The 26,617-nt window shown below is 33.7% G+C and overlaps 1 protein-coding gene across 1 annotated transcript in view; it reads left to right on the top strand.

The window, feature by feature from the left end:
- LOC111058218 (disco-interacting protein 2) overlaps positions 1-26,617 on the top strand; it is a 295,605-nt gene that overhangs the window by 213,452 nt on the left and 55,536 nt on the right. The window contains exons 2-3 of the mRNA XM_039431325.1: positions 1,790-1,864; positions 17,620-17,778. Of these exons, the coding sequence (XP_039287259.1) occupies positions 1,790-1,864; positions 17,620-17,778 (234 nt within the window). The remainder of the gene's footprint in view (positions 1-1,789; positions 1,865-17,619; positions 17,779-26,617) is intronic.

Genomic DNA, 26,617 nt, shown 5'->3' with positions numbered 1-26,617 from the left:
GACAACAGGTAACCCCATTTGTCTCCTCTACAAAATTAACTCATAAAGAATGCACACGTCGACCTAAGAACAAAATCCATCATCATTACGATTTTTTATCGTGTCCATTGTCATCAATATCACATTACATCACGGCCGGAGAATATTCGAATGTCAAGTTGACGTCACGTCAGCCAGTGGAAGTAACGTCTTCGGAATAAATAATACACGATGTAGGCGTGCGATAACGACCGATAAAAAAGTAGTCGACGTATGCAGCCAGCACACTTTTCGTTTCTTTTTCACGCCAGTAGACGAATGCAGGACCTCTAGGGGGCCGATTAACAAGGATCGAATATGGTAGGAAGCGACCTTGAACATCTCTCGAAGAGAGAGATAAGAAATAGCTGGATAGAGTGTGAGGGAGAGGGTGGAGTGATAGTAGGTATGAGTGAGCGAGCACGCAGCTTTTCAATCTGTAATTGTGTGTGGAGTTATTTGAGCAACACGCTTGTTCTCCAAGTTTATTTTTCAGTTTTTTTTTGCTTTTTTATTCATGCACGAGCGAACTTTCACAAACCGATGACATGTTGAGCGAGGAAGCATTGAGAAAAGCGTAGAGATTCGAGATGATTGGAGGTAGAGGAGGGAGGAGATGAAGATGAAGAGGAAGAACTGGAGGAAGATGTGTGAAGAGTGGAAAATATTGAGATGAAGATGGGATAGTCTATATCTAGACTAGTTGGGAGTTGAAGAAGTAGAGGAGGAAGGAGATGAATAAGATGAGGAGGAAATGATGAAGAAGATGGAAAAGCGTGAAAATAATCGGATGAAGCCAGAATCTGGGTCGGAAGAAAGGGGTTGGAAGGATCCTCTTCTCCACCAAGATAACAATAATGAGTTCGAATATTTTATATGGAAGTTATGAAATAAAAGTTATAGTGCATCTCATGGCTAAAGTCCTTTGAACAGCTGGTAATAATAACAATAGCTGATAATGGTAATGACAAGCTCGTTAGACGTTGTCAGAGATTAGTCATGTAATATAATACTCATGATAGAAATTAAAAAAAAATTCCAATTACTTGATTATGGCATCATAGCCGTAAGTGAACAATTTAAAATATAGGGTACTTAGATTTTTTTTTCTATTCAAGAGTAACACTAACCAAAAATAACAATAATAAATGGACATAACCTATGTATAATATTTGGACAATTTGAAACTAAATTAGGAAATTGAAAAAGTTTTGGGCAATAGCCTGTTTTTTCTTTTCCGATCATTGTATTGTTTGTGCTAACCTAATAAATAAATTATCATGATAATTGGATAACTTAGGCCCGTATGCAGAGGTAACAGAGTTTGAACAGAGGAATGTCAGCTGTTCGTTTAAACCCCGTATGAAACACATTATGATAAATGCAAGCATATCTACAAGTGAACGTGGTTTAGCGTTAAAAGTAGTGTCAGCATATGGCCCACAATCTATGAATCTGAAATTTTACGCTTTTTCCTGAAGTCGAATCCAAAAATTGTATTTTAAACTATATTTTTTCGAATTCGTTGTCATCTATTTCCTGTGTGCATTATAATCTTGTGTATGTGTTTCTCAATATTGATTCCATATTGTTTATTATGAAATGTTACTTTGATCGAAAGTTATTAATTTGATTACTATCGTATTTAATAAAACTTTTAAGTGAAAAAACACTCATTTTTTGATGTGGCACATCAAACAAGATGGATCCACAATAGTGGAAACAAGATGGATAACCAACAACGTATTAATTTGAATTTGTTTGTTTTCAGGTGACATCACACAGAAAGGATATGAGAAGAAGCGAGCACGTCTGCTGGCTCCCTACGCCCCCAAGCAACCCCAAGGTGTGTATCTTTTATAAGGAGTTTAATATTTCTCACTGACCCTTTTATGATTAACTTTTACCCCTTGGTAACAAATTGATATTGCTAAATATTGCACCCTTCACTATTCCAGTTGTTCCCTAGCTCTATAATTGGATAATATTGAATTCATAAAGCAAATTCATAGTTGGACATGTTTTGTGCCAAATTTATATATTAGATGTCGTTAAAGACAAATTTTGATTACATGTTGTGTTCCAAGACAAATTCGGGTTACAGCATGTCATGTTGCAAGAAAAAAATGTGTTACATGTCATGTTGAAGACAAATTTTTTACTTGTCTTGTTACAAGACAATTTGTTTTACAATATGACATTTTTCTAGGTAAAATTGTACCCCAACATGTTGCAGAACACACATACACTTCCTGGTGTTTCCATAATCTAACTCTTGGATGAATAGTTTCGCATCCTGCAACTTATTCAAGGGTTTGTGTAACGGAAACAGGACTCAATTATTTGAAAAACGTTTCAAGAAAAAACAGTTTTCAATATTTGTGTGTGGTTTGGTTGCCCTCTGGAGTTTAAATTCGGGAGTTTTCTACTTTCGGTAGTTTGAACCTGATTCAGACGCAGTAATTTGAATTTCCCGCCTCTCCCATACGCCCAATCACGAGGGTTCGCTGTCAGCCTTGGTACGTAATTATATTGTGTGCATTGTTTTCAGCCACTTAGCTAACCACCAAGCTGAACTTAGCTGAAATCTGAGCTAGCTTAGCTTAACACAGGCTTACCACTTGCTGCTTAGCTCAAATCAGGTGGTAAAGGAACTATGCTTACTGTTTCTGTATTAAGTTTATTGGTGACATACTTCTGGGATGTTACTGAAGTCCTGTCATAATCCCAAGTACTTCCCCAGCACTATAGGTGTAACTAATTATAATTTTCATAGTTCATTTAGTTAAAGTTATGCAATCATATTCATGTAGAACATATACATTCTCGGTAGATAACAACTATAGCAATAATACAATATTGATTGCAATTCAATAATTTATTGAATGAATTCACAAATTCTAATTAATTGATGTTTGCTCCTCAACGTATATGTGGTAGCTCTCTTACTTAAGATAGTTGAGTGTAGTTAATTGACTACAACTATCTTAACTATCTATCTATCTATCTATCTTAACTATCAGGCTATCTATCTATCTTAACTATTGACTTAACTATCTTAACAATCGTTAAAATCGTTAATTGTCACAAACAATGATTGAATAGAAAACTTTAGTTGTACAATCTACTAAATTAATTTCATTCAGATCCCAATAAAATCCCATGTCACACCACAATACCCCTATCAATATGGGTAAGGAGGGGGCTAATAAAATTTTCATCATTTGCGTCATATTTGTATTTCGCCAAAATATTTGCAACCCTTAGTACCATATTTGCTCCATATCAAATCATGATTAATCACGTTTAATCAAGCAAATTGGCATCAATGACCCGCCATGTTGACATAGTCGATGGCGCTCTATAAGCGTCAGACAATTATTCGTGTTTATCTTTGGGGAGAAACGAAGAGCTGTTCAAATTGATTCAAATTTGAGTGTCTCACAAACTGACTGACTGAATGGATTGACAGATGTAACAAGAAATAGAGTGAATTCGTGGTTCAAACATATATGAATTGTACCAATTCAACTATATTGATTGGTAAGCTATATTGGTTATTATAATAAAAATTGCTGTATTTTACGGGTGTGACAAAGTTAGCCCTTACCTTATCTTTGAATTGGTAAGAAAGTACTATTATAAATCGACGTTCTAAAGATTTTTTACATTATTTTAATAATTGAAAGAATAAGACGTTGATGTTGTCAATACCACTATATTTCTTCAAAAATTATGGAAAAATACCATATCTCATACCAAACTTGTATCCATTCCTCATGAATGGATAGAGTAGAATAGATTAAATCAATATAAATTTCTTTTCATTCCTCATGAATGAATGGAGGAATGTATAGAAATTTTATATAATGTATATTTGTTAAAACGTCATAGGTTTCTCTTGATGTTATGTACTTTGAGACATTGTTTTGCTTATTAAAATAATATGGTATGAGATTTTGTGGTATTTCTGCATAGTTTTGAACAAATATAGTGGTATTGACAACATCAACGTCTTATTCTTTCAATTATTAAAATAATGTAAAAGATCTTTAGAACGTCGATTCATAAAGGTTCGTACCCACTAGAACGTACCAGACACGGACCGTGTCAGACCATGCCAGGCAAGTAAAATAACAACTATGCCCACTACAACGGATCAACAGCGTTCTATGCCAGTACATTACGCGTATGGTACACGTATGATGCCCGGTCAGAAGTTGTTGGGAACGCGTCAGTTAGCAAGAGAATAGGTTACCAACGGGGCACATGCGCGGTTACAACGGGGTTTGCAGGCGTCACGTACCATGCAAGGAGCGTTTCGTCACAGACAAAATATACTGGCCGACAAATGTTGACCTGGACGTACATGGCACGCTCCGTGCTTGGCCGGTGACGGAACGGTCTAATGGGTGTATTACATATCAAATGATGCAAAGAATATTTTTTTGCATGTGTCGGTACGGGCACGGTCATTGTATGATACGTTCTAGTGGGTTCGAACCTTTAATAGTACTTTCTTACCAATTCAAAGATAAGGTAAGGGTTAACTTTGTCACACCCATAAAATACAGCAGTTTTTATAGGAACCAATATAGTCTCTTCTTTAGCTTCAATCATTCGATTGGTAGGCGGATTTCCATAGTTTTTTTTCAGAGCTGTACTTTTCAGTTGGATGTAGCTCTGGATCCCTAAATCGTTGGTAACTTGCGTCAGACATTGTAGCCGGGGTCTTCCAAGAGCCCTTTGTCCAATTATTATACCTCCCAGTATTCTTAACGTGACTTCGTTGAGTCTAAAGAAATGGCCAAGCCAAGAATATGCAAAAGAGATCGCTTTTCCTCAACCTAACCAATATAGCTTGCCAATCAATATAGTTGAATTGCTACAATGCATATATGTTTGAAACACGAATTCACAATACAAATTGAAACAGAATGCTAGCTAGGAGTATGAACTAATTTCAAAGCTGTTGTCAGAATTAGTAGTTGTCAACGCCAGTTCAGAGGATATTGGTTCTAATCGAATTTCTATTGGTTGTCCCTTTCAATTGCCTGTGATTTGATTGGTTGATTACAATGTGCTAGTTCATGTGTGTGCGTTTACAGTGTATATGTGAATGAGTGTGTGATGTTTTGAATAATTGTCACCGAAACAGGAGCTGATTCAGTGATTTATTGCAAATTCCTGTACGGCCAGTTTCACACGGCAGAGACCTCGCTCCTGGAATATCATATTACGGAAGATCATATTTCATATTTTGCAGCTCTCCTGTACTTTCACATGGGGATCTTACGAATAAGCCGACAGATCTAACAACTATGCCGCCGTTTGCGAAAAGTATGACTCATCACTTTTTCTCAAAGTCTAACTTCCTTAAAAATATAGATAGAAGATTTCTGATTTCGGATTTGGATTCAGTGACCCCAAATTCTTTAAAGCGTAAGTCCCATTTTCAAAAATACCCGAAAACAAGGAGTTATAGCTGTTTTTAATATAGCTTTCCATTATCATATGATTATATAGTACGTACTAAGATAATGATACTCCTGCCTCACAAAGGGACAGGCAAAGGTTTTAAGAAGTTTTTGAACACCTGAGAAGTTTATACATAAACATTTTTAATTTTTAAAAGTTCTAGTTTTCCAAAAAATATTGAACTATGAAAAGATGAATCCAAATATGAAATCATAAATCATCTCCACTCATCACCCAATAAAATATGAGGAAAAGGAATGTTGTACAGTAAAATTCACTGAATTTCAATTGTCATTCAACAATCCAATTTATCAGGTTCAAATCGTTGAATATCACTTTAAATTCCCAGCAATTATTGACTATTTCTTTTTACAATCAGAAAAATCTATTATGAACATACAGTATAAACATTGTGCTGATCTGAATCGATCTATGGTAATAATAGGAATTGAAAGAATAGAAAATGTCATGGCATTCCAAGTAGTGATGTCTGTGTATTAGAACTGCTGAGTTGATAATGCATACTGAATAAAAGCTCAGACCAGCCTGGCGACTTTGATGCTTTTGAAACCGGAATCTTGTTTTATTTTTATTAAAGAATGATACGAAATGAAAACGTTGGGCGCAAACCTTCTGCCATGAGGAGACAAATAAATTTATGAAAAGCTTGATAGCTTGAATAGTGATCTGATATTTGTTACACGTTTTTATTCTAAGACATAATATGTCTTAGACTAATTTTTAATGTTTCTTCAATCGGCAGGAAAACTTTGGTTTTTCAAAGTTATCTTACTCCCTTATTTTGGGGTATTTTCAGAAATCAAGATAAATAACCTACCAAATTTCCTACACGAATACAGTGTAAGTTGTATTATAATAGCTAGAGTACTTACGTACTGTATAGTACAGTACCTGTTCGTTTTTACCGTATAATTATATGATAATAGAAAGCTTTATTAAAAACAGCCATAACTTCCTTGTTTTCGGATATTTTCGAAAACGGGACTTACGCTTTAAAGAATTTGGGGTCGCTGAATCCAAATCCGAAATCAGAAATCTTCTATCTATATTTTTAAGGAAGTTAGACTTTGAGAAAAAAGTGATGAGTCATACTTTTCGCAAACGGCGGCGTAGTTGTTAGATCTTGCCTCTGCTTGCCTCGAGGGGAAAAGACGTGACAAAACGAGGTTCCTGGATAGGAGTCACCATGTGAAAGACACGATTTGACTCAATGTACTTCGACAAAAAAACGAGAACACTGTTCAGTGTTCAAGTTGCACGTCTCCTATCGTGTGAAAGAGGCCTACGGAAACCTGTCGTTTGATTAACGTTGCATCTAGTTGTAACAAGGCACAAAGTGTCGTGTTATGTTATTATTACAATTAGTTTCATAGAATTGAGAAGGTATATCGATTTCTCTGTATTAGCCTATATAATTCAAATCAACAGACCTGTTTGTAGATACAGTTTCATAGGGAAGTAATAATGTACAAAGGTACAGTACTGATGAATTGGTTCAAACTATATGGAATGATACTTATAAAATATTGCAAATTCAATTCAATTCAAAGAAGTACCTGTATTATAATATTGAAACACTGTTAAAATGAATAAATGAATTTATTTCCTCCTCAAATCACATAACATCGAAGTAGAAATAAAATAGTATCTTGGAAGTTTTACTGTTCACGGTTCCAGTAGTGTAAGGGTAATTTTGATCAGAAAAATAAAATAGTCTCAATTTTTATTTGAACACTACTAGACTGCTTTCTCAACATATATCTTTAACAGTACTTCAGTAACAACTAGAGAGTGTCCTTGTACAGTACAAGTTTATAACTATGGAGTATTCTAGTACAATTGTTTGAGTACAACAGTTCAATACATCAAGTATTAGAATTACCAGTACCTACTAAATTGAATTAATACCTGTTTTTCTTATTTAGGGTAAGAATTAGTTCGTACTTTCCACTGATTTCCCTGTCATGTACATGAAACTACTTGAAACTAGATATTCTAGAAATACCCTGGCCACGAATAGAGCCTAAACTGATTATGAATCATAGAGATGCTGTGTATTCTAGCTTCCGAAATGGTTTAGTCCAATCCAATTAATAATACAGCCGTCTCACGCAGCCCCCAAGCCAATCGACTATCATCCAAAGGGTTTACGGTTATTTGGGCTATTCTGGAAGCGTTATGTGCTAGCATTAAATGCCCAGTGGTACCTTTAAATGACGCTAACGGGTTTTTGTCAGAAATATATTTGAGGGAAAGTTGTAGGGTGGAGACCCTCAGTGAGGGTTTGAGTTTTTGATTGGAAGATTCAAAATAAACACGTTGGGGTTATCAATAGTATGTTGTTGTCTTCAACTTTCAATGAAGAATACTTCAGAAAAATGATTTAATGAAATGGTAGATTTAAATTAAAATAAAATACTTTACTTGAGATTATTTATTATTAACCTTAACTTTTGGACAACATTAATATTTTATCAAAATTTTTGGAGAGAAATAATTCAGGCTCAGCCTAGTTTTTCCTCCAATGTCATAATTGTATTATGATTATAGTGTTTTATACAATAGATGAATAAACGAATTATTAATTAATAATAATTTTTATTAATGAAGACGACAGGTGGAAACCCATTTTGCCTCCTTGATTATGAATCTTATATAAGACTTTATTATGAACTCTAAGAACGATTTTCTGTAAAAATGATTAAACCAATGAATGAAAATGAGAGATATTAGCATTGTAGTACAGTATGTGTACTGGCCTTTTATAGTAATTTTACCAGTTTTACTTCATCAAATCAATTGTAAAAATTGTACAAATTATTGGGTAAAATGGAGAATGACATCATATTCTTTGAAGATTTTATTTTATATAAAGTATTCATGCAAATATCAAGTGTTATACATTGATTTATTCACAAAAGAATACTCTATCAGATGGCGCTAAAATTCAAAAATTGATATTTTTTTCATTTTTTGCTTCCCGTGTGTCCTTAAATATGACATTACAGGTAAAATTAATTACATACGCTTGAAAGTTGTATTTCCAAACCTGAGCAACTTCAGCTCTGAGTGAAGTTATCATATCGGAGGTATGAAAACCTGGTTCAAAGACCTAGGTGCCTGATATCGTATGTAATGAGATGAGCTAGAATCATTAGGAAAGGAATGTGGTCTCATGAATAGGACCATGACCTGACTGAAGCGAAATGTGTTGTTTATTTTTAGAACATCTATTCATCGTATTCCAGGGCTATTTAATTAGTGAAACATAGAATGATCAAATTTTGGACGAGTCTTTAGACATCCTAATACAGTATACAGCGTTGAAGAAATAGTGACAAAAAATCTTAAGACTGATAACGATAGACACTTTGAATTACATTGCAGCTTTGAGCTAATTTTCTATTCATCGTAAACCAGTGCTATTTCATTAGTGAAACATAGTACATAGAATCATCAAAATTAGGCGAGGCTATAACTGTACAGAGCTTTTAAGAAATAGTGGCAAATATTCATAAGTCTGAAAACGTTAGACACTTGAAAATCCATAGCAGCTTTGAGGGAATATTCACATGGAGCTTCTAGCAATAAATTCTAGGCACTCATAACATTTCCATTGCTACATACGTAGCTCAATCGTTTCATTCTATAATAAAATAATTATACAATAGGTTGTCGAATTGTACTAAAATCTTTTTTCAATACATTACATTACCAATCGTTACATTCAATTCAATGTATACATTGTAAATGATTGATTATTCATTATTATTTTGTATTTCAGATAATTATGGTTAAATAAATAATTTATAAAAATAACTCTTCCTGTTTAATAATTTTCCTGTTTCCTCTTCTGATTATGCATTTATTTTTTTGATTTCAGATATGAATAAATAAATAACCCTTTAATTGAATTCTTTTACAAATTTATATTGCAATGTATTTATACAATGTAATTTATATTGCAAATAACATTTAACATCCAACATTTTAATCTCTCTAAAACAAGGTTGTTTCCAAACAGCTCTGTATATTTGTTAATAAATGCACACGATAATTCTTCCTTTCAGACTCTGTACACTCATCATATTCAATGCATTGCAATGCTTCGATCACGATGTAATTTGAAAGAACTAAATTGTTTTGACAATGTTGTTCAATGCTCGAGTTTGAATGCTCATGACATCTTAGTTGCAAGTTACTGGTTGAACCTTTTTAAATAAAATTCGACAACTTATTTTGTGATTACCATATCCCAATAATATAAATTCTAAATGCAATTAGAACCCTTTCAACTTTCCATTATCTGTTTATATTATTATCAGAATTTATACCTCAGGTCAGTACAAACTGAATAGAGAGTATTCGTGTCAAATACACACACAAGTTTATAACCATCGCCAGGCAAAAAAATACAAAATTTAAGATTACAGATCATAAAAACCGATGTATATTTGTGTTTTGTAGATTGTAGATGCATTTAAGAGGCACTTTCCGCACTTGAGCCAGAGTTGTGTTTGTTTTTAGCATCGGGGAGCTCGGGACGCCAACAGCCTAGACAGAGACGTACTCAGAGGCGTCTCACTCACAATGAGAAACGTTATCATTCAGGTATACATCATACACCCCACACATCTACATGTGGTCTCTCTCTCTTGGTGTGTCATCCTACCTAGATTCTAAACCTCTCATCCTTTACCATCTTCCATTTACGTTTCTTTACATAATTTGTGAAGTATTTGTCTCATAATTATTTTTATATTTATCATTTCTATATTTTTCTCTCATTTCTCGTTTCACCTCTTTATCTTTCTCTTTTCAACTCTATTTCTGTAACTTATGAGTAGGCTATCATACAAGAAAAATGAAAAAACGTGAATAAAACTTTCTGCATCAGTATACTGAGAAATTCATTAGTTCATGAAACGTTTTATCAATCTTTATAGATCTCTGAAAACACAATTTTCATCATCTTCTGTAGTGTTCTTTCCCCGTTCCATATTCACGGTATTTTTATTCATTGAAAAGAAATAGTAAATATTTTCTGTTGCTTTTTAAGACACTACTTTCTTCGACTGATTCATATATTCTATATTCTATATATCTTATGTCTTCTTCCTTATTTTTATATTCAGTTTTTCTCTTTTGACAGATTTCTTAATCATCATTTCAATAAATTTAAACAGTGAATTTTGAACAGTGTCTACTTTTCCAAATAATATTAATTTCCTTGAATTTGAAAAGAATATAAAGTTCTTATCTCCTCATCATTTCGATTTCATTTGGGAAAAATCAGTTTCCTTTTTTTGAAAAACTCCTTCCTATGACACCCACCATGGAGGACCACGATCTCTGATTGAATGTTTTGATGGTCGAGTGTTCGTTCCATTTAGTTGATGCAACCGACCTGCATGCAATTACGGTATTTTGCAATGTGGCATGCAACATCTCCGATCAATCGTTGTCATTAGGTCACATTTTATCGGCTCAATCCTACAATACTTTGATTTCATTTCTGAATGTTACTCTGATAATTTCATTGATGAAAACGGTCATCAATGCAATCGTAGAAACGAATCATACAGTATTTTGATTTCATTTATGAGTATTACTGTGTTCATTTCATTGATGAAAATGGTCATCAATGCAATAGTAGAAACGGAAATTAGGAGTTAGTTCTCTGATTTTTGTTTGCCTTTCTCTTCATTGAATCGCTTATCAAATTTTATTTCTGCCATTAGTTTTGTATGCATGTGATGTTATGGATGTGATTATGCATTGTTTTTAAATTTTAGTTGTGGGTATGCATTTTTTTAATGAATTCAGATCCAGTATTTGATGTGGATATGCATTGTTTTATTGAATTCTGATACAGTACTTGATGTTGAATGGACATGATGATGAAGTTTTGACGTACATGTCAAGTTTTGAATGCGATATTGCATAATTATGGATTTAGATAAAGCATTATTTTTAGATAATTAGATAAAGCATTATTTTGTTGGATTTAGATATAGTGGGCCTACGACAAGAGATGTTGAATGAGAGAAATCTCTTGATGTTGAATGAATGCATGACAGTGTTCGTTCAAGTCGATCTTTTAAATTTCGAATAAGCTCATGGAAGTGTGAAAATCATCGTCGCAAAGGAAGAAGTTTTTTGAAATCTAGAATCTAGTCAGATTTCTTAGGTTAGGTTAGGTGCATTATTTAGGATGATTATTTAGTTAGGATGATAAAGTTTTGAAGTACATGTCATGTTTTGAATGTGATATTGCATAATTATGGATTTAGATAAAGCATTATTTTGTTGCATTTAGATATAGTAGGCCCACGACAAGAGAGGCCTAGAGAGGTACTCTCTTGTTGTTGAATGAATGTATGACATAGTGTTAGTTCAAGTCGATCTTTTAAATTTCGTATAAGCTTATGAAAGTGTGAAAATCATCATCGAAAAAGGAAGTATAGTTTTTTGAGATCTAGAATCATGTCAGATTTCTTGTTTGAGAACAATATGCCAAAAATAGATCGATTAGTTTTTTATCATCAAAACTCCTTGGATTCTATTGCTATATTGGGAGAGTGTTATGCTTATAGTGAACACATCATCTTCAAACAAGACCTGTATAGTTAAATTTTCATCTGTTTCCATTATAGTGTATTGTTAGTATGCAATGTTTAAAATAGTGTAATAATGTGTAGAATAGTTGGCCTTCTTGCTGCTTTGTTGTGATCAGAATTTATATAGACTCCTTCCTGCGCTCAGGTTTTTACCTTTGCAGGGAGATATTTCTTCATAGACTAATGTAATATTTCTGTTTCTGTGAATGTATTTTTTGAGGAAATAAATTTGATTTTGATTTTGAAAAAAAAAGAAAAAAATGTGTCTTGCAAGACCTGGCAATACATTGTCATTTGTGATAAAGAATCTTCAGATTTTAGAAAAACTTGAATATTTCAATCAATGAAAACTGTCAAATTACTTCAATTCCACATCTTATATCAATCAGTTCCGATTTTCTTTACTACTACATTCCAGTATTCCAGTCTCGAAACAAACAAAATGTAGTATATTTTGTAGATTTCTTGATAGCGCCCTCTCTATTAAATCAAACACAATATAACAGAAGAGCTAATACTTGGAATAAATAATTTAGTTTATTGAGCCAGTAGTGCATCACAACACTATATTGATTTCACCTGAATGCCATTGAAGGCGGTGCATTCGTAAGCAGAAGGTTGTCATGGAGATTTAGAGCTCTATTGTGTTATAAACTTCCTACTTCCTCAACTAGGAAGCTCACATTTTATCGTTCTTCTCTTTCTATTTCTCAAATTTAATAGTTTATGAAAAAGCGCATAGAAAATAAGAAAGGTTTCTACTTCAAAATAAGAAAGCAGAACTCTTTATTTCTTCAATTACATATTTGATAAAAAAGCGTTTGAGAAATAAGCAAGGTAAACGATACTCTATTATTGCTATCGATAAACGATTGCTATTGCTAAACGATACTCTAGAATTGATTGCTATTTTTAAATGTTCCCTGTACTAACTAAAAAAATTAAGCAAGTAAATGATATTCATAAATTGCTATATTGAAATGTTCCCTTTATATCTAATTATAATAAATAGTCATCCTATTCTATTAAAGCTGCTTTTACACCAAAGTTATTAACAAAATGTTAATAACATAATCCTTATAGATGCTATTACATTGAACGGCACTTGACAAACACATATGTTCATCATGTGTATGATAACTTATGTTCAATCTAATAGAATCTATAAGGATTAAGTTATCAACATTTTGTTAATAATTTTCGTGTAAATGCAGCCTAATTCTATCAATTTTTTTAAAATGAAAAATATTAATTCTCATTCAGTTTGTATTCGACATGGTCAAAATGAATTCAAATTCACTTTCACTAAACTTTGACATGATCTTCCCTCTATTAATTATCACTTTCAAGAAAATTCTGTTCAAAGACGGTCTAGAAACTTTTTAATCACCCTTCGCAGACTTTCCAAGCATTTCTGTTTATTGGGTTTCCTGTCTATTATCAAGATAATTATCCTCTTGAAACTCCTCTCAGAATATCATTGTGTTGAAACCTTACTCTCTCTCTCTCTCTGAGAGAGTCCGTCTCTCTTTTTCTCTCCCCCCCTCTGAGAGAGTCCGTCTCTTTTTCTCTCCCTCTAGAAGAGTTATCTCTTGAGGTTGTTTCTCGTAGAGATCCGTCTCTCTCTCACTCTCAACCAATCACCACTCCCGATTTGAAACCTTTTTGGGGCCATTCAAATTTCGCGCCATCGTGGGAAGACTCTCGTTATTTTTGAAACGATGGACTGAGAGGAACTCACTGGCTTATTAGTGGCTAAACTTTGACTTGTGGCATAATTAGTGACCTCGAGCTTTGAGAATTGTCTAATCTGAGTCATCCATCTCTCTTCAAGTCTAGACAGTCAACTCCAAGTCCTCCGCAAGAAATTAGCTGCAATTTAGCTCAGTTCCAAAGTTGTCTTAGGACTTCTGCTGACTGTTCAAGTAGGCTGGTCTGAGTAGATAACTAACTATCCTGTGTATACTATATATTGAAGGATACTGAAATACTGTTCTTTGAAGGAATTCTAATGAAGTGCGGATATCTATTCAAACTTACACTCAATTTCAATGTTCCTATGGATTTTTTCACCATCGAGTACATTTTTCTATTACTTTAACAAATCATAAATAGTTTCAAATAATTAGAGTCATTTTCAAGTTTTAAAAATTAGCCTCACAGAGAAAAGTAGGTTTATGGCATTTATTGTTCTATCCAGTGCCCTCAACATTTCTATATACAGTAATTGTTTTTGAATAATTCTACCTTCATTTCTCAATCTTGTCCTTCATTTTGGTAGTGTGATGACTTATAACAAATTCCTTCTTCAAAAATGACCTTGCCAACTTTAATATTAAATAAATAGATTTATCTCTTTTCTGTATAGGGCTACTTTTATAGAAATATAAATAAAAATAAAAATATTAGTACCGTTTTTGGAAAATTTAATCACAACATGTTTAGGACATTGATGCCATTTTCAAGTGATATGAATATCATAAAGCGGCAAAATTAAACAGAGATAAAATAATAAACTTAATTCAATTAGACACCAATAACCCCATTTTTGATAGAATCGTGCGAATTTAAATCTACAATTTATAGTTTTAGTTCATAAAATCATATGAATACACTAACATATGATCAAAATAAGAATCTTCTAGCAGTATTTATTTATTTATTTCATATCACTTGAAAATTGCATCAATGTCCGAAACATGTTGTGATTAAATTTTTCAAAAAGGGTACTAAGATTTTTATTTTTCTTTCTATTTAAATGAATAGATTATAAATTGACACAACCAAGAATATATTTGAATACCTAGATACCATCTTCAGTTATACCATTGAACTGAAATTAAAAAGTACCATCTCTGTTGAACTGAAATCAAAAAGTGCGGTAGGATGTGTAGGATGCCTAGTACAGAGCAAGCGTTATGATTGGTAGAAAGCTGAACGTCTGCCATTGGTCTAGCTAGATAAGCCGCTCCCACAATGAGTTCATACAAACGTCACAACAATGGCGGTGCATTCACCAAACATATTACTGTAGTTCTAATGAACAAACAATAAATATTCACAGTAACAAATAAACATGATGTACCTTTCGTTATTTTTTGGTGCCTCAACAATCCTTTCAATAAATTTTTATTTCGGTTCAGTTAAGTTTTTTAATCATAGTATAATACTAGATTATTGAAATCTTTAGTTTGATATAGACTAGACTTTGAATTTGTAATTGTAGGAAATAAATTACATAGAATTTCAAGTAAAACTTGAAAATTTTTCTCACCGTGTTAGTAATTGATTATCAAAAAATAAATAAGCTTTGCTCCTGGTACAATTCATCATAAAACATTATTTAAATTTATTTCTCAAACTATAAATATCAGCTACTGCGAAAGAAATTCAATATAATCCTACGGTAATTATGGGTTTACAACTACCCTTACCCTCAAAAAATTTGAGCCAACGGAATGTAGCTATCCCTTGAAAAACTTTCATAATAGCAGAGATTTTCCTCCAATTATAACTTGGTTATTGTTAGCGATGCGATGATTCATTTTCAAGATTACCGTGTAAATTGAGCAGGTGGTCTCAAGGCTGAGCGTTACCTTAATTCTCCAGTAATTAAGTTTACGATTTGTATGGAACATGAGGAAGGTCGAACGAAAACGATCCTTGAGTTTTGGAACAAAGAAACGTTCAATTAGTGAATAAATAATGAGGAACAAAGTCTGCTGATTTTGTCAGATTATAACTTGAACAATATTTCGTTTTCTATTTATTAAATGCAGCTGTAGGCCCGGTTTTACTTACAAAATATTTGCCATAATCAAATTTCTCAGTAATCTATCCTTTAATAATCTGTGTGATCTTCTAGAATAGGATAAGCTGCTAAGTTTTGCAAATTGTCCCAGTGGAATTTTATTTGATAAGGTAATGGATTTAATTTAAGGATTCACCAGACGTTGTTAACTGTTATTATTGGTTCTTGAAATTCATTTTCTGGAAATATATCTACTGTGCAGAAGCCCCAGTTTGGATCCTGTAGTAAACAACTTACATATTACAAAATTTCAAGCTATTGAAAAATACACAACTAAATCCCAGGAAAACTTGAACTATCCCTCATTTTAGCAGGTAAGGTTTTCATTTAACTTGAAACTGAAATTATTTTGCTCTAATCCATTTGACGCTAGCAATTAACTAGAGCTAGGGCAAATATAGTATAGTGTGAATACTAGTAAATACTACTAAATACTATAGTATAGTATAGTATAAATACTTCCATTCCTATCACCATTCTTGTACAAAAGTTTTGCCTTTTGGGTGGAATAATGCTCATCGCCGTATCCTAGCATGTTGTTTGATTTTCTCCACATTTTGTTCATATTCCTGTCACTAGTTTCAGTTTTTTTTTCAATTTATTTATTTACAATGCAAATGACACTAATGTAATAAGATTGAAAGATAAAATAATAAGATAGTCCTTGTGCTATTTCTCTTCCAAATTTATAGGTGAGAATTCCGAAATAAGGTTGGAATTTCACGTGTACAATTTTTATAAAATTTCAGTCCAAAACAAAAATGAAAACTATTAATTTTGAATTTAGATGGCTTGAATTAATAAATTAATTAGAAATATTCCACTCAATTACCACTTGTAACAAATAATATTGAGTTATTTAAGAAAATTTGGAACAAAAAGTTTAATTTCATCTAGCAAGTCTCTTGCTCTAATGTCCAATCTTTTATCGTTTATTACCTTGATCTTCTGACCTAGATTTCGCCTACTAGGTCTTTCACCATTAATACGTACTTCGTTGTTATTATAAAGCTACGTACAGACTTATGCGCCACGAACACGAACATTTCGCTTTACATCAGCTGATGCTAAGCTTATATATGTCTGTATCTTACTGTTTCTGTACAAACGCAGAAATTATTAGCTGATGGAAAGCTAAATTCGCCTGTTCGTGGAGCAAGAGTCTGCGGTAGCTGGTAGCTTTATATACTCGTAATTCTGGAGCATTCTCATCAGCTAATTTTGTACTTTTTTATATTCCCACTCCAAACACTCGTTCAACAGACTGTAGGCGATCATTAAATGCTACTCACACTACCGCTCCGATTATTAATAATGCTTCTTATCTATTCCAGCCGAACGTTTTCTGAATATTGTTTTCTCTATTATATAGAATTACTTGTACTCTTTATTACACGTTCAGATTCTGCTATTCATCCCATTATCAAGTGTACAAATGAATTATTACATTGATGTAAAAAAATATTCCAATTATTAATATCATAAGTAGGCCTATTAATGTTTTCAGCAGCTTGCTTATTTCATATTGTTTTTTTTTTGCTTGATCCAATAAATGATTGAGTAAATAAGGTTTTGAGCAAGTACCTAGCCCACCTTGTGTTGATTTGATTGCAAGTTAGTGCATGTGTTTGCGTGTAGTGACATTTGCGGCATGGCCTTGTTTGCGCACAGGAGGCAGCGGAGGCGGTGGCTCAGCTGGGGGGCGGCACCACCATCAGCTGCCCCCGGGAAGCGGCGGTCATAGCGGGGGCGGCAGCAGTAGTCCGGCCACAAGGGCTAGGCGGCGCGGAAATCGCCGCCTCACTAGAACTGAGACCCGCTATCATTCCGGTGAGTAATCTTTGTGGGGAACTGGTGATGGATGATCGTTTCTAGGGGGTCGATGTCAAACGAGGACACCGACAGAAGAGGACTCTTCAAAATGGCTACAGGCTTTGGGGAAATAGGACATGTTCAAACGATTCAAAATGGGCTTTTCTATGTTCATAATCTTTTCAGAAGCAAAGCAGCGAAAGCAAGAACGACCAAGTGGAGGACTCCGACGGTTGCGAACTGCGACCGTAGAGGACTCCTGGTAAAGAGATACTGAAAATTAGTCCTCAAATGTCGCAGTCCTCGATTGTCGCGTACCCTTTCTAGGAGGTGATGTCGAGATAATAATCATAATAATTTTTAAAATTATTTGGTGAAATACCGAGAACTAGATGAGAATCAATGGGAGAACTATCTGATAAACTAGTGGGAGGCTAGGTGATGCTCATTTTAAGGACTAGGTGATAGTTGGAGATTAATGTTGAAGATCAGACATGGATGTACATGAAGATTTAACATACTATATACATAGTAATACTTCTCACAGCATAGTATTTTAGTATTGTAGTGTAGTAGTATTATACTCAGCAAGGAGTACATTACTGTCCTCAAATTTGTGAAAAACTGTTTTTGTCCTTTCGATTTAGATCTTCTCTTGGTGTTGATTCAAATGTTTGGATACACTAATCACAGCTCAGTATTCTACTGTACTTCAGGCTTCAAATAAATGAATGAAGGTTCAATGATTAGCTGAAGACTAGGTTGATTAGACGACAACCATAGACCCCGTTATTCAATCGAATATACCAGTGAATCTCTAGATTTAATGATCTATTAGATTTAATAAGTGTCCTAGAAACCTAGTCTTAGTTTGTTCGTCGTCTTCGTACAAGGATCAGGCAATTTGCCTGTTCCGACTTCAAACTCACCATCACATCCATCTTTTACGGGGTCTGCCCACACTTCCTCTTCCAACCAGGTTATACGACATGACTGCCCTGGGAATCCTGTCGCTCTCCATCCTTTCAACATGATCTTTCCAGTTTTGCCGATTTTCTTCAATCTTCTACCATATGGAGATTATGTTGAGCTCGCTTCTTCTGATATCGACATTATGAAACCTATCTTCCCTTGTGCACCCTTTTACTGCTCTTAAAAACTTCATTTCGGCAGCATGTAACCTACTCCATTCTTTCTTCCTAGGTATCCAAGATTCAGAGCCATATAAGAGCGTTGGAATAGCCATAACCTTATAGAATTTAAGTTTTGTCTCTCTCCTGGCTCTGTTTCTCAAAGTCCTATTTATTGTTCCACAAATGGATTGGAATCTATTCAATTTTACACTCAATTCTATTCATAGGTCTATTTCATAGGTTATATCACAACCCAAATACTTGAAGTGTGATACTTGTTCCAGGACTTTATTATCGAGGACTATTTTAGATCTCAATGGATATTTCCCTGGAAAGCCATCACCTTCGTTTTGCTGAATGAGATCTTCATGCCATCCTCATGTCCACTGAGGAGATTCAGATGGTATAATGCTTTCTGCAGATAGTAGTTTGTTAATTAGACAATTAGTTTGACAATTGGAATATTTTCTAATTTTTTGCTCAGCACTAGCCCCCCTTCAAAATGTAACATCTTCATTATCCAAGTATTTTGTTTGTTTTCAAGAGGGGTTTCCAGTTTTCACAAGATCTCAGCAAGTCCTTCTGGGTAGCCAAGTTGTAGGCCTTGTTTACAATGCAATCCTCACATCTTGAATGGGTTTCCTGCAGTGCAGATCTTTCGCTGATCCATCCGAAAAGGCCTCCCTCTGTTTTTTGCATCCATTTCCACCCCTGAACAATGCTCATTCAAATTTAATCCCGTTGGAAACACCTCGTCGATGGGGAGAGAAGTGATACTGGAGCAGAGAGAAGTGATATTGGAGGAGAGAGAAAGAGAGTGTGGTAGAGAATAAAGAGAAGAATATAGAGGAAAGGGAGAGAAGGACGATGTGAATCTCAGATCACTGCCTCCTGTATCACGTCTCGCGACGGGAGGTAGTCTGAGTAGCAGCTTTTTTAGACCTTGTTGACTCTGAAATGGCCATTTGCTGGCGGAGTATTGCGTACGATCTGCATTGGAATAGAATGGTTTCTTTGCTTGTTTTCTTATTCTCACTACAGCTGAACTTGGAGTTCGGTCTCTTGTTTGAACAAAATAATTATAATATAATTCGGTTGAAGTTGTTAACAATTCTTGTAGAATGTAGATTTATTATTTTCTAGTCATTATTAGTTCCGTAATCGCTTTTAGTAAAACATACCCTACAAAGTACAGCTATTTCTCTAACAAAAACTTGAGTAGATAATTTTTGAACAGAATGGTATCATTAACCATTAGGCTGTAAATTGAACAGTATTATTTTCTCCTCTGCTTTGGAAAGTTGATACTCCCAAGTCACTGACTATTCTTAAATCAAATCGAGTTGTAGATGAGTCTGTCTTTTCCAATTTAACAATGGGTGAAATAATGTGAAAAACTGAAACACGAGCTTTCGCCAATCCTGTCATCTATACTCCATTTTTATAACTTCCTAATTGTTGTAATATGCATAAAATAGGGAATAAAATTAAGATATTCTTCATATACTATATTCGGAATAACTTCCGAATTGCAAGTTTCTGGCCAAAACCAGAGTATAGTTTTATAACGTCATGAGGCACACTTTAACAATGCATGAAGTATTTGGTAAATGGTATGGTAGTATACCATAACTTGATCTGACACTAAATTCAGATAGTAAAACCTCCGATGGTGAAAATTCCGGCACTTATGACATCCATCAATACCGTCATAAACAATATTTTTCATTTCAGCATTCTCGTACTTTATTCCATGTAGTTAATATTTAATAATAAAGAAACCCATCGATAAAAACCTAATGCTACTTCCCCGATACAAAATTGCATCGATTTATCACACAATAGGAAATAGTGAATGGGGATTTTTATGCAGTTTTTGATGATCTGGATTATGACGATGTGAAACGGTATTTTAGATTGAGAATATAAGAAAAGAGATAGATATAGGGAAAATAATAGAAAATGGATGGATGAAAGGATGATATTGATTATATTGGAGAAAGAATTATATGTGAATATTTTCTATTTTAGTTATAATTATGTGAAATATTTCTTCTATGTTTAGATTTGAAGCATCTAAATTTGAAAATCTACTTTGTGAAAATACTTGGGGACTGACAATTTTATGAATTGAAGAACTACAAGACTCAACTATTTGTTATCCAAATTTGGGAGAGGAATAGCATAAGGTTACCTTATTTTTCCTCTCCCTATCATTTTGATTACTTACTTATTTTATGAATGAATAAAGAATAAAAAAGGGAATTAATCAAAGTGAAGGAGTATTATGCTGGGACAAACGAATTGGCTGCAACGAAATTGTTATCAAAACTGATAGAATACTTGGGTTGATTATTGTTATAAAAACCAATAGAGTTGATATAGAATAAAGAAAGAAATGGGAGATTAATTGGTAATGAAAATAGGGAGGAAAGACGAAGGAGATTGAGAAGGAATCTAAGCTAAAGAATCATAAGAGGTAGGAAAAGGATGGATTGAAAGAGCTAATAACTACTCCAGTACCTCGAGTGTAAATTGGGTCATAAAAGTCGGAAATGATTAGAAAAAGGTAGTTTATTGAGACGTGGTAGGTTGGTGGGTATTAATTCAATGTGACAGAAGGGGGTTTTTGATGACGGTGTGCAATATCATGGCTGTGTAGTTATTAGAGATGTCGCGCGTATGTGGAACTGTGAGAGCAGAGGTTTATGGCTACTATTGGCACATGCTATAGCCGCAAAGTATACTGAACGAAACTCTCATTTCATGGCGATCTTAATGGGTCGGAAGTGGGTCAAGTGGGTGTGGTGGAAGTGAGGAAGGGAGGTTGAGGATGGCAGGGGTATAAGGGAGTGAATGGAGGAAACTAAGAAGGGAAAGATTGAGAGAAGGATCGGAGACATTGGAGGAATGTGGAAGGAAAGAATTGAGGAAAATTGATGATAAGATTTTCAAAGAAGAATGAAAGAAATTGAATTGTAAGAGAAAATAAGTAAGGAAACTGGAGGATAAGAATTAAAAAGGCGAATGAGAAAAATGGAATTGAAAGAGAAAATAATTGAGGAAACTGGAGGATAAGAGTTTGAAAGAGAAATGGAAATGTAAGAGAAAATAAATGAGGGAACTGGAGGATAAGAGTTTGAAAGAAAAATGAGAGAAATTGGGAATGTAAGAGAAGATAATTGACGAAACAGGAGGATAAGATTTTGAAAGAGAAATGGAAATGTAAGAGAAAATAATTGAGGAAACTGGAGGATAAGAGTTTGAAAGAAGAACGAGAGAAGTGGTAATGTAAGACAAGATAATTGAGGAAAATTGAGGATTAAAGTTAATGTTCCAAGTAATGAGATTGGAAAAGTTGTAAGGAGAAGAGAGGAAAAATACGGAGAAAGGATTCAAGAAGAATGCGAGAGAAAAGAGGGAATTAAAGGAAATATAAGAGAAAAGAATGGGTGAGGGAAAAGGTGAAATAAGATTGAACGGGGAAGTAGAATTGAGTAAAAAGCGTAAATGAGAAGAATAATTGGTAGAGAATTTGAAAAAGTGGAGGGGGAGGAGGTGGAGAAGGAGAAGGAAGCAGGGAGCAGATGAGAATCAGGATTAGAAATAGAAGATTGACCGTTTAGAAAAGAAAATAACAGAAACGAATGTAGTATTCGAATAAGAGGTTGAGGAAGAGAAGTAATGAGTAGCAAGTATAGAATATGGAAAAAAGGGAGGAGGGAAGAAAGGAAACGGAGGAAAGGAGAAATGAGAAGGAAGCCGATGAAAAGAAATAATGATGAAGAATGGTCGGGGGTTGGAGAGTGTGAAAGATGGAAAAAATCCCCAAGATGGTGCATTTCGGAAAATCCACTGAAATCAACGTGCACGGTCGAGAAAAGTGATATTTTCCAGCCTTGACCTGGATTCGGGAAATCCCGAAGTGAAAATTCGAACGACAGAAATTCTCCTGGCTCCGGTCTTAGCAGGAAACTAGTTTATTCCAGATGACGGATATGAAACGTGGCTTTCTCTCTAATTCCCACCGAGTAACTATACCGGAAAAGCTTTTGGAAAGCAGCAACGGAGTTTTCCTTCATCGGGAAATTATTTCTGCAGCTTGGAAATGATATTGAGGGATTGGAGGTTGCGATGGAACAATCCATCCAATGTGACATCAAAGATTAATTTGTTATATCAAGAGATTCACAATTGTTCAGAATTAGAATCTCAGAATGAGATAGTAATGGAATGTTAGCCGTATTGTGAATGCAATATTCATCTAATAAGAATGTACATATTTCAATTATAAGATTGTCATGAAATGAACGGATTTCAAAGAATGTCATTTTAGATCCAACATTTTGATTTGAGATGTTTAAGCTTGTGGTAGAAACTGATAGATGAAAGGAATTTTGCAAATATATATATTCAAACTTGCCCAGTCTTCGAAGAAAGACGACAAGACTACGATTTATAAACACTTCATTATATTTACTTTTTCAAGTTTTTTGAAGCAGAAGATTTGGACTTGGCGATTGTTTATGAAGACTAACTCCTAACTCCACCTAATAAAGACTTTTTTCATTTCATTTCAAGACTACTTCACTCGATACTTGATTTGAATTCGTTGAAATTCTAGAGCTGAGGAAATTCAAGGCAATATTCAATCTTCATGATCAACTTTTGTTTAAGACAATAAATATTCTTAGTCAAAATCGTTCAATTTCTCAAAAACATTGATTTCAATAAATTATATTTCATACATAAATAGGCGTTGTCTTTTTGATATTATATACACTCAGTTCCTTCCTCTCGTTTGATTAAGAATGTTGAATATAATCTGAAACCTGACCACGAATTATAATTTTTATTGATTGAGATATGGGAAAATGGACAACACCATCACAATATTGTTCTCCAGAATCACCTCTACAACAATATAATCTCATCAAATACCAACCAACTGTTCAATATTTGCATATTCGAGTAAACAAATATGTGATGACGCACGAATTCCAATTAATTCATACAGCAAGTGAACCTACTGACCCATATAAATATATACTATATTTCAGTTTCCTGGGTATATACCCAAATCTGGTACACGTACCTAACGGTATGTATATGTCAAACTTTGTGAGTATCTGTGTACCATGAACAAATCTATTGAAAACACTAGATGGGAATATTATCTTCAGTGTTGGAGAAATAATTGATTACAATTTCTCATAGCAATACATTTCAGTATGTGCAAACAGTATATAGGTGAATGAAGTAAACAAGCAGTACAGATTGAACAGCATTTCCTGACCTAAATTCAGAGTACATATTTCATTTCTAAGATTGTCATGAAATGAACGGATTTCAAAGAATGTCATTTTAGATCCAACATTTTGATTTGAGATGTTTAAGCTTGTGGTAGAAACTGATAGATGAAAGGAATTTTGCAAATATATATATTCAAACTTGCCCAGTCTTCGAAGAAAGACGACAAGACTACGATTTATAAACACTTCATTATATTTACTTTTTCAAGTTTTTTGAAGCAGAAGATTTGGACTTGGCGATTGTTTATGAAGACTAACTCCTAACTCCACCTAATAAAGACTTTTTTCATTTCATTTCAAGACTACTTCACTCGATACTTGATTTGAATTCGTTGAAATTCTAGAGCTGAGGAAATTCAAGGCAATATTCAACGTTCATGATCAGCTTTTGTTAAAAACAATAAATATTCTTTGTCAAAATTGTTCAATTTCTCAAAAACATTGATTTCAATAAATTATATTTCATACAGAAATAGGCGTTGTCTTTTTGATATTATATACACTCTGACACTCAGTTCCTTCCTCTTGTTTGATTAAGAAAATTTAATATAATCTGAAACGTGACCACGAATTATAATTTTTATTGACTGGGATGTAGGAAAATCCACAACACCAACATAATAATATTGTTCTCCAGAATCACCTCTACTACAATTTAATCTCATCAAATACCAACCAACTGTTCAATATTTGCATATTCGAGTAAACAAATATGTGATGACGCACGAATTCCAATTAATTCATACAGCAAATGAACCTACTGACCCATATAAATATATACTGTATTTCAGTTTCCTGGGTATATACCCAAATCTGGTACACGTACCTAACGGTATGTATATGTCAACCCTTGTGAGTATCTGTGTACCATGAACAAATCTATTGAAAACACTAGATGGGAATATTATCTCCAATGTAGGAGAAATAATTGATTACAATTTCTCATAGCAATACATTTCAGTATGTGCAAACAGTATATAGGTGAATGAAGTAAACAAGCAGTGAAGATTGAACAGCATCTCCTGACCTAAATTCAGAGTACATATTTCATTTCTAACAAAAAGTAGTTACTGGAGGGTGAAATGGTTATCATCTTTTTCCAGCATCAAAAACGTAGATCTGAATAAAAACTTTTTCCAGTAGCAAAAATAGATCTTCAATAACTTCGGAGTATTAGAACAGCAGGGAAATATGAATATTGGTAAACCTGATATTAGATTACTGACAGCAACGTACTAATTCAGTTTGTACTGGATTTTTTCTCTCAATTCTATCTATACTGTTTTTCAAGAATGATTTATAGAACAGTATGGAGAATGCTCTTTGTATTTCATGGATAAAAATATCAACCAGAAATTCAATTACAGACTGCAGTTTACAGTACTAACAAATGAAACATCGAATTCAATTATATTTACTATGCAACATGTTAAAAACGGAATATCATATTATACGATTCTGATAATTATGATATATTCAATTATATTATTATTATATTCAATGTTTATACTTATGATATATTCAGATTATATTCAATTTGATAAAACAAGAGGAAGAAACTGACTGTATAAAATGCATGCTGGGAAATGCATATTTTTGTATGCTTATTATAAAATATAATATCATTATATTATGATTTAAGTTGAATGTTGCTCAGTTAACGTAAAATGTAAAATAATCTAGATTAACCAGAAAAAAGAAACAATTCTATTGGACCGCCCCTCCACAGTTCAATAATACATTTCATTGGTGGATACCGATTTCAGTGTCAACTGCGTCACAAGCGAGTAACCTCCATTTTGTGGGACGGATTAGTTACAACCAATGGCGTTCGTGAATGGAAACAAAATAGGCGATCAACTACAAACGACTAGAGATCATTTTTGTGAGAGAACTATTCCAACCTATGGCGTTTGTGAATAGGAACAACATATTGAGGGGAATTTTGAAGAGATTTATCTCTCTATTAAGCCAATATTGAACATTCAGTTTGAGAGAGATGATTTTCAACTGGTCTTGTTGATTTCCAACAAAAACTATGCTCTTATAATATAAAAAAATACTGAACTTCTCTGTTATTGAACAAATTCTACCTTAGCTGACTTAAATTTGGTTGGATACCTCAAGATACCTCATAGTTGTACAGAAATATAAATTCTATTTAAACATATATCATTGGAAAATAATGTTCTTGTTTCATTGTATTATTCATGATACGTCTTTCTGAAATCATGGTTTGGTATAGTCTATTTAGTTACGTAATGCCTGCACAATACCGTTAGGTAACCATATATTGTTCCAGTTCAGAGTTGTTTACAAAACGTTACTTTCAATTTATGCAGATGTTTGGGCGTTTTATTGCTATTCTGTATTCTGTAAGTTGTAGGAGTTCTATTGTCTAGTTCCGAAATT

The sequence above is a fragment of the Nilaparvata lugens genome, chromosome 6 (genome assembly GCF_014356525.2).
Source record: "Nilaparvata lugens isolate BPH chromosome 6, ASM1435652v1, whole genome shotgun sequence".
Classification (NCBI taxonomy): Eukaryota; Metazoa; Arthropoda; class Insecta; order Hemiptera; family Delphacidae; genus Nilaparvata; species Nilaparvata lugens.
Note: the sequence above shows the minus strand (reverse complement) of the source record. Positions and strands in the feature narration are given on the sequence as shown.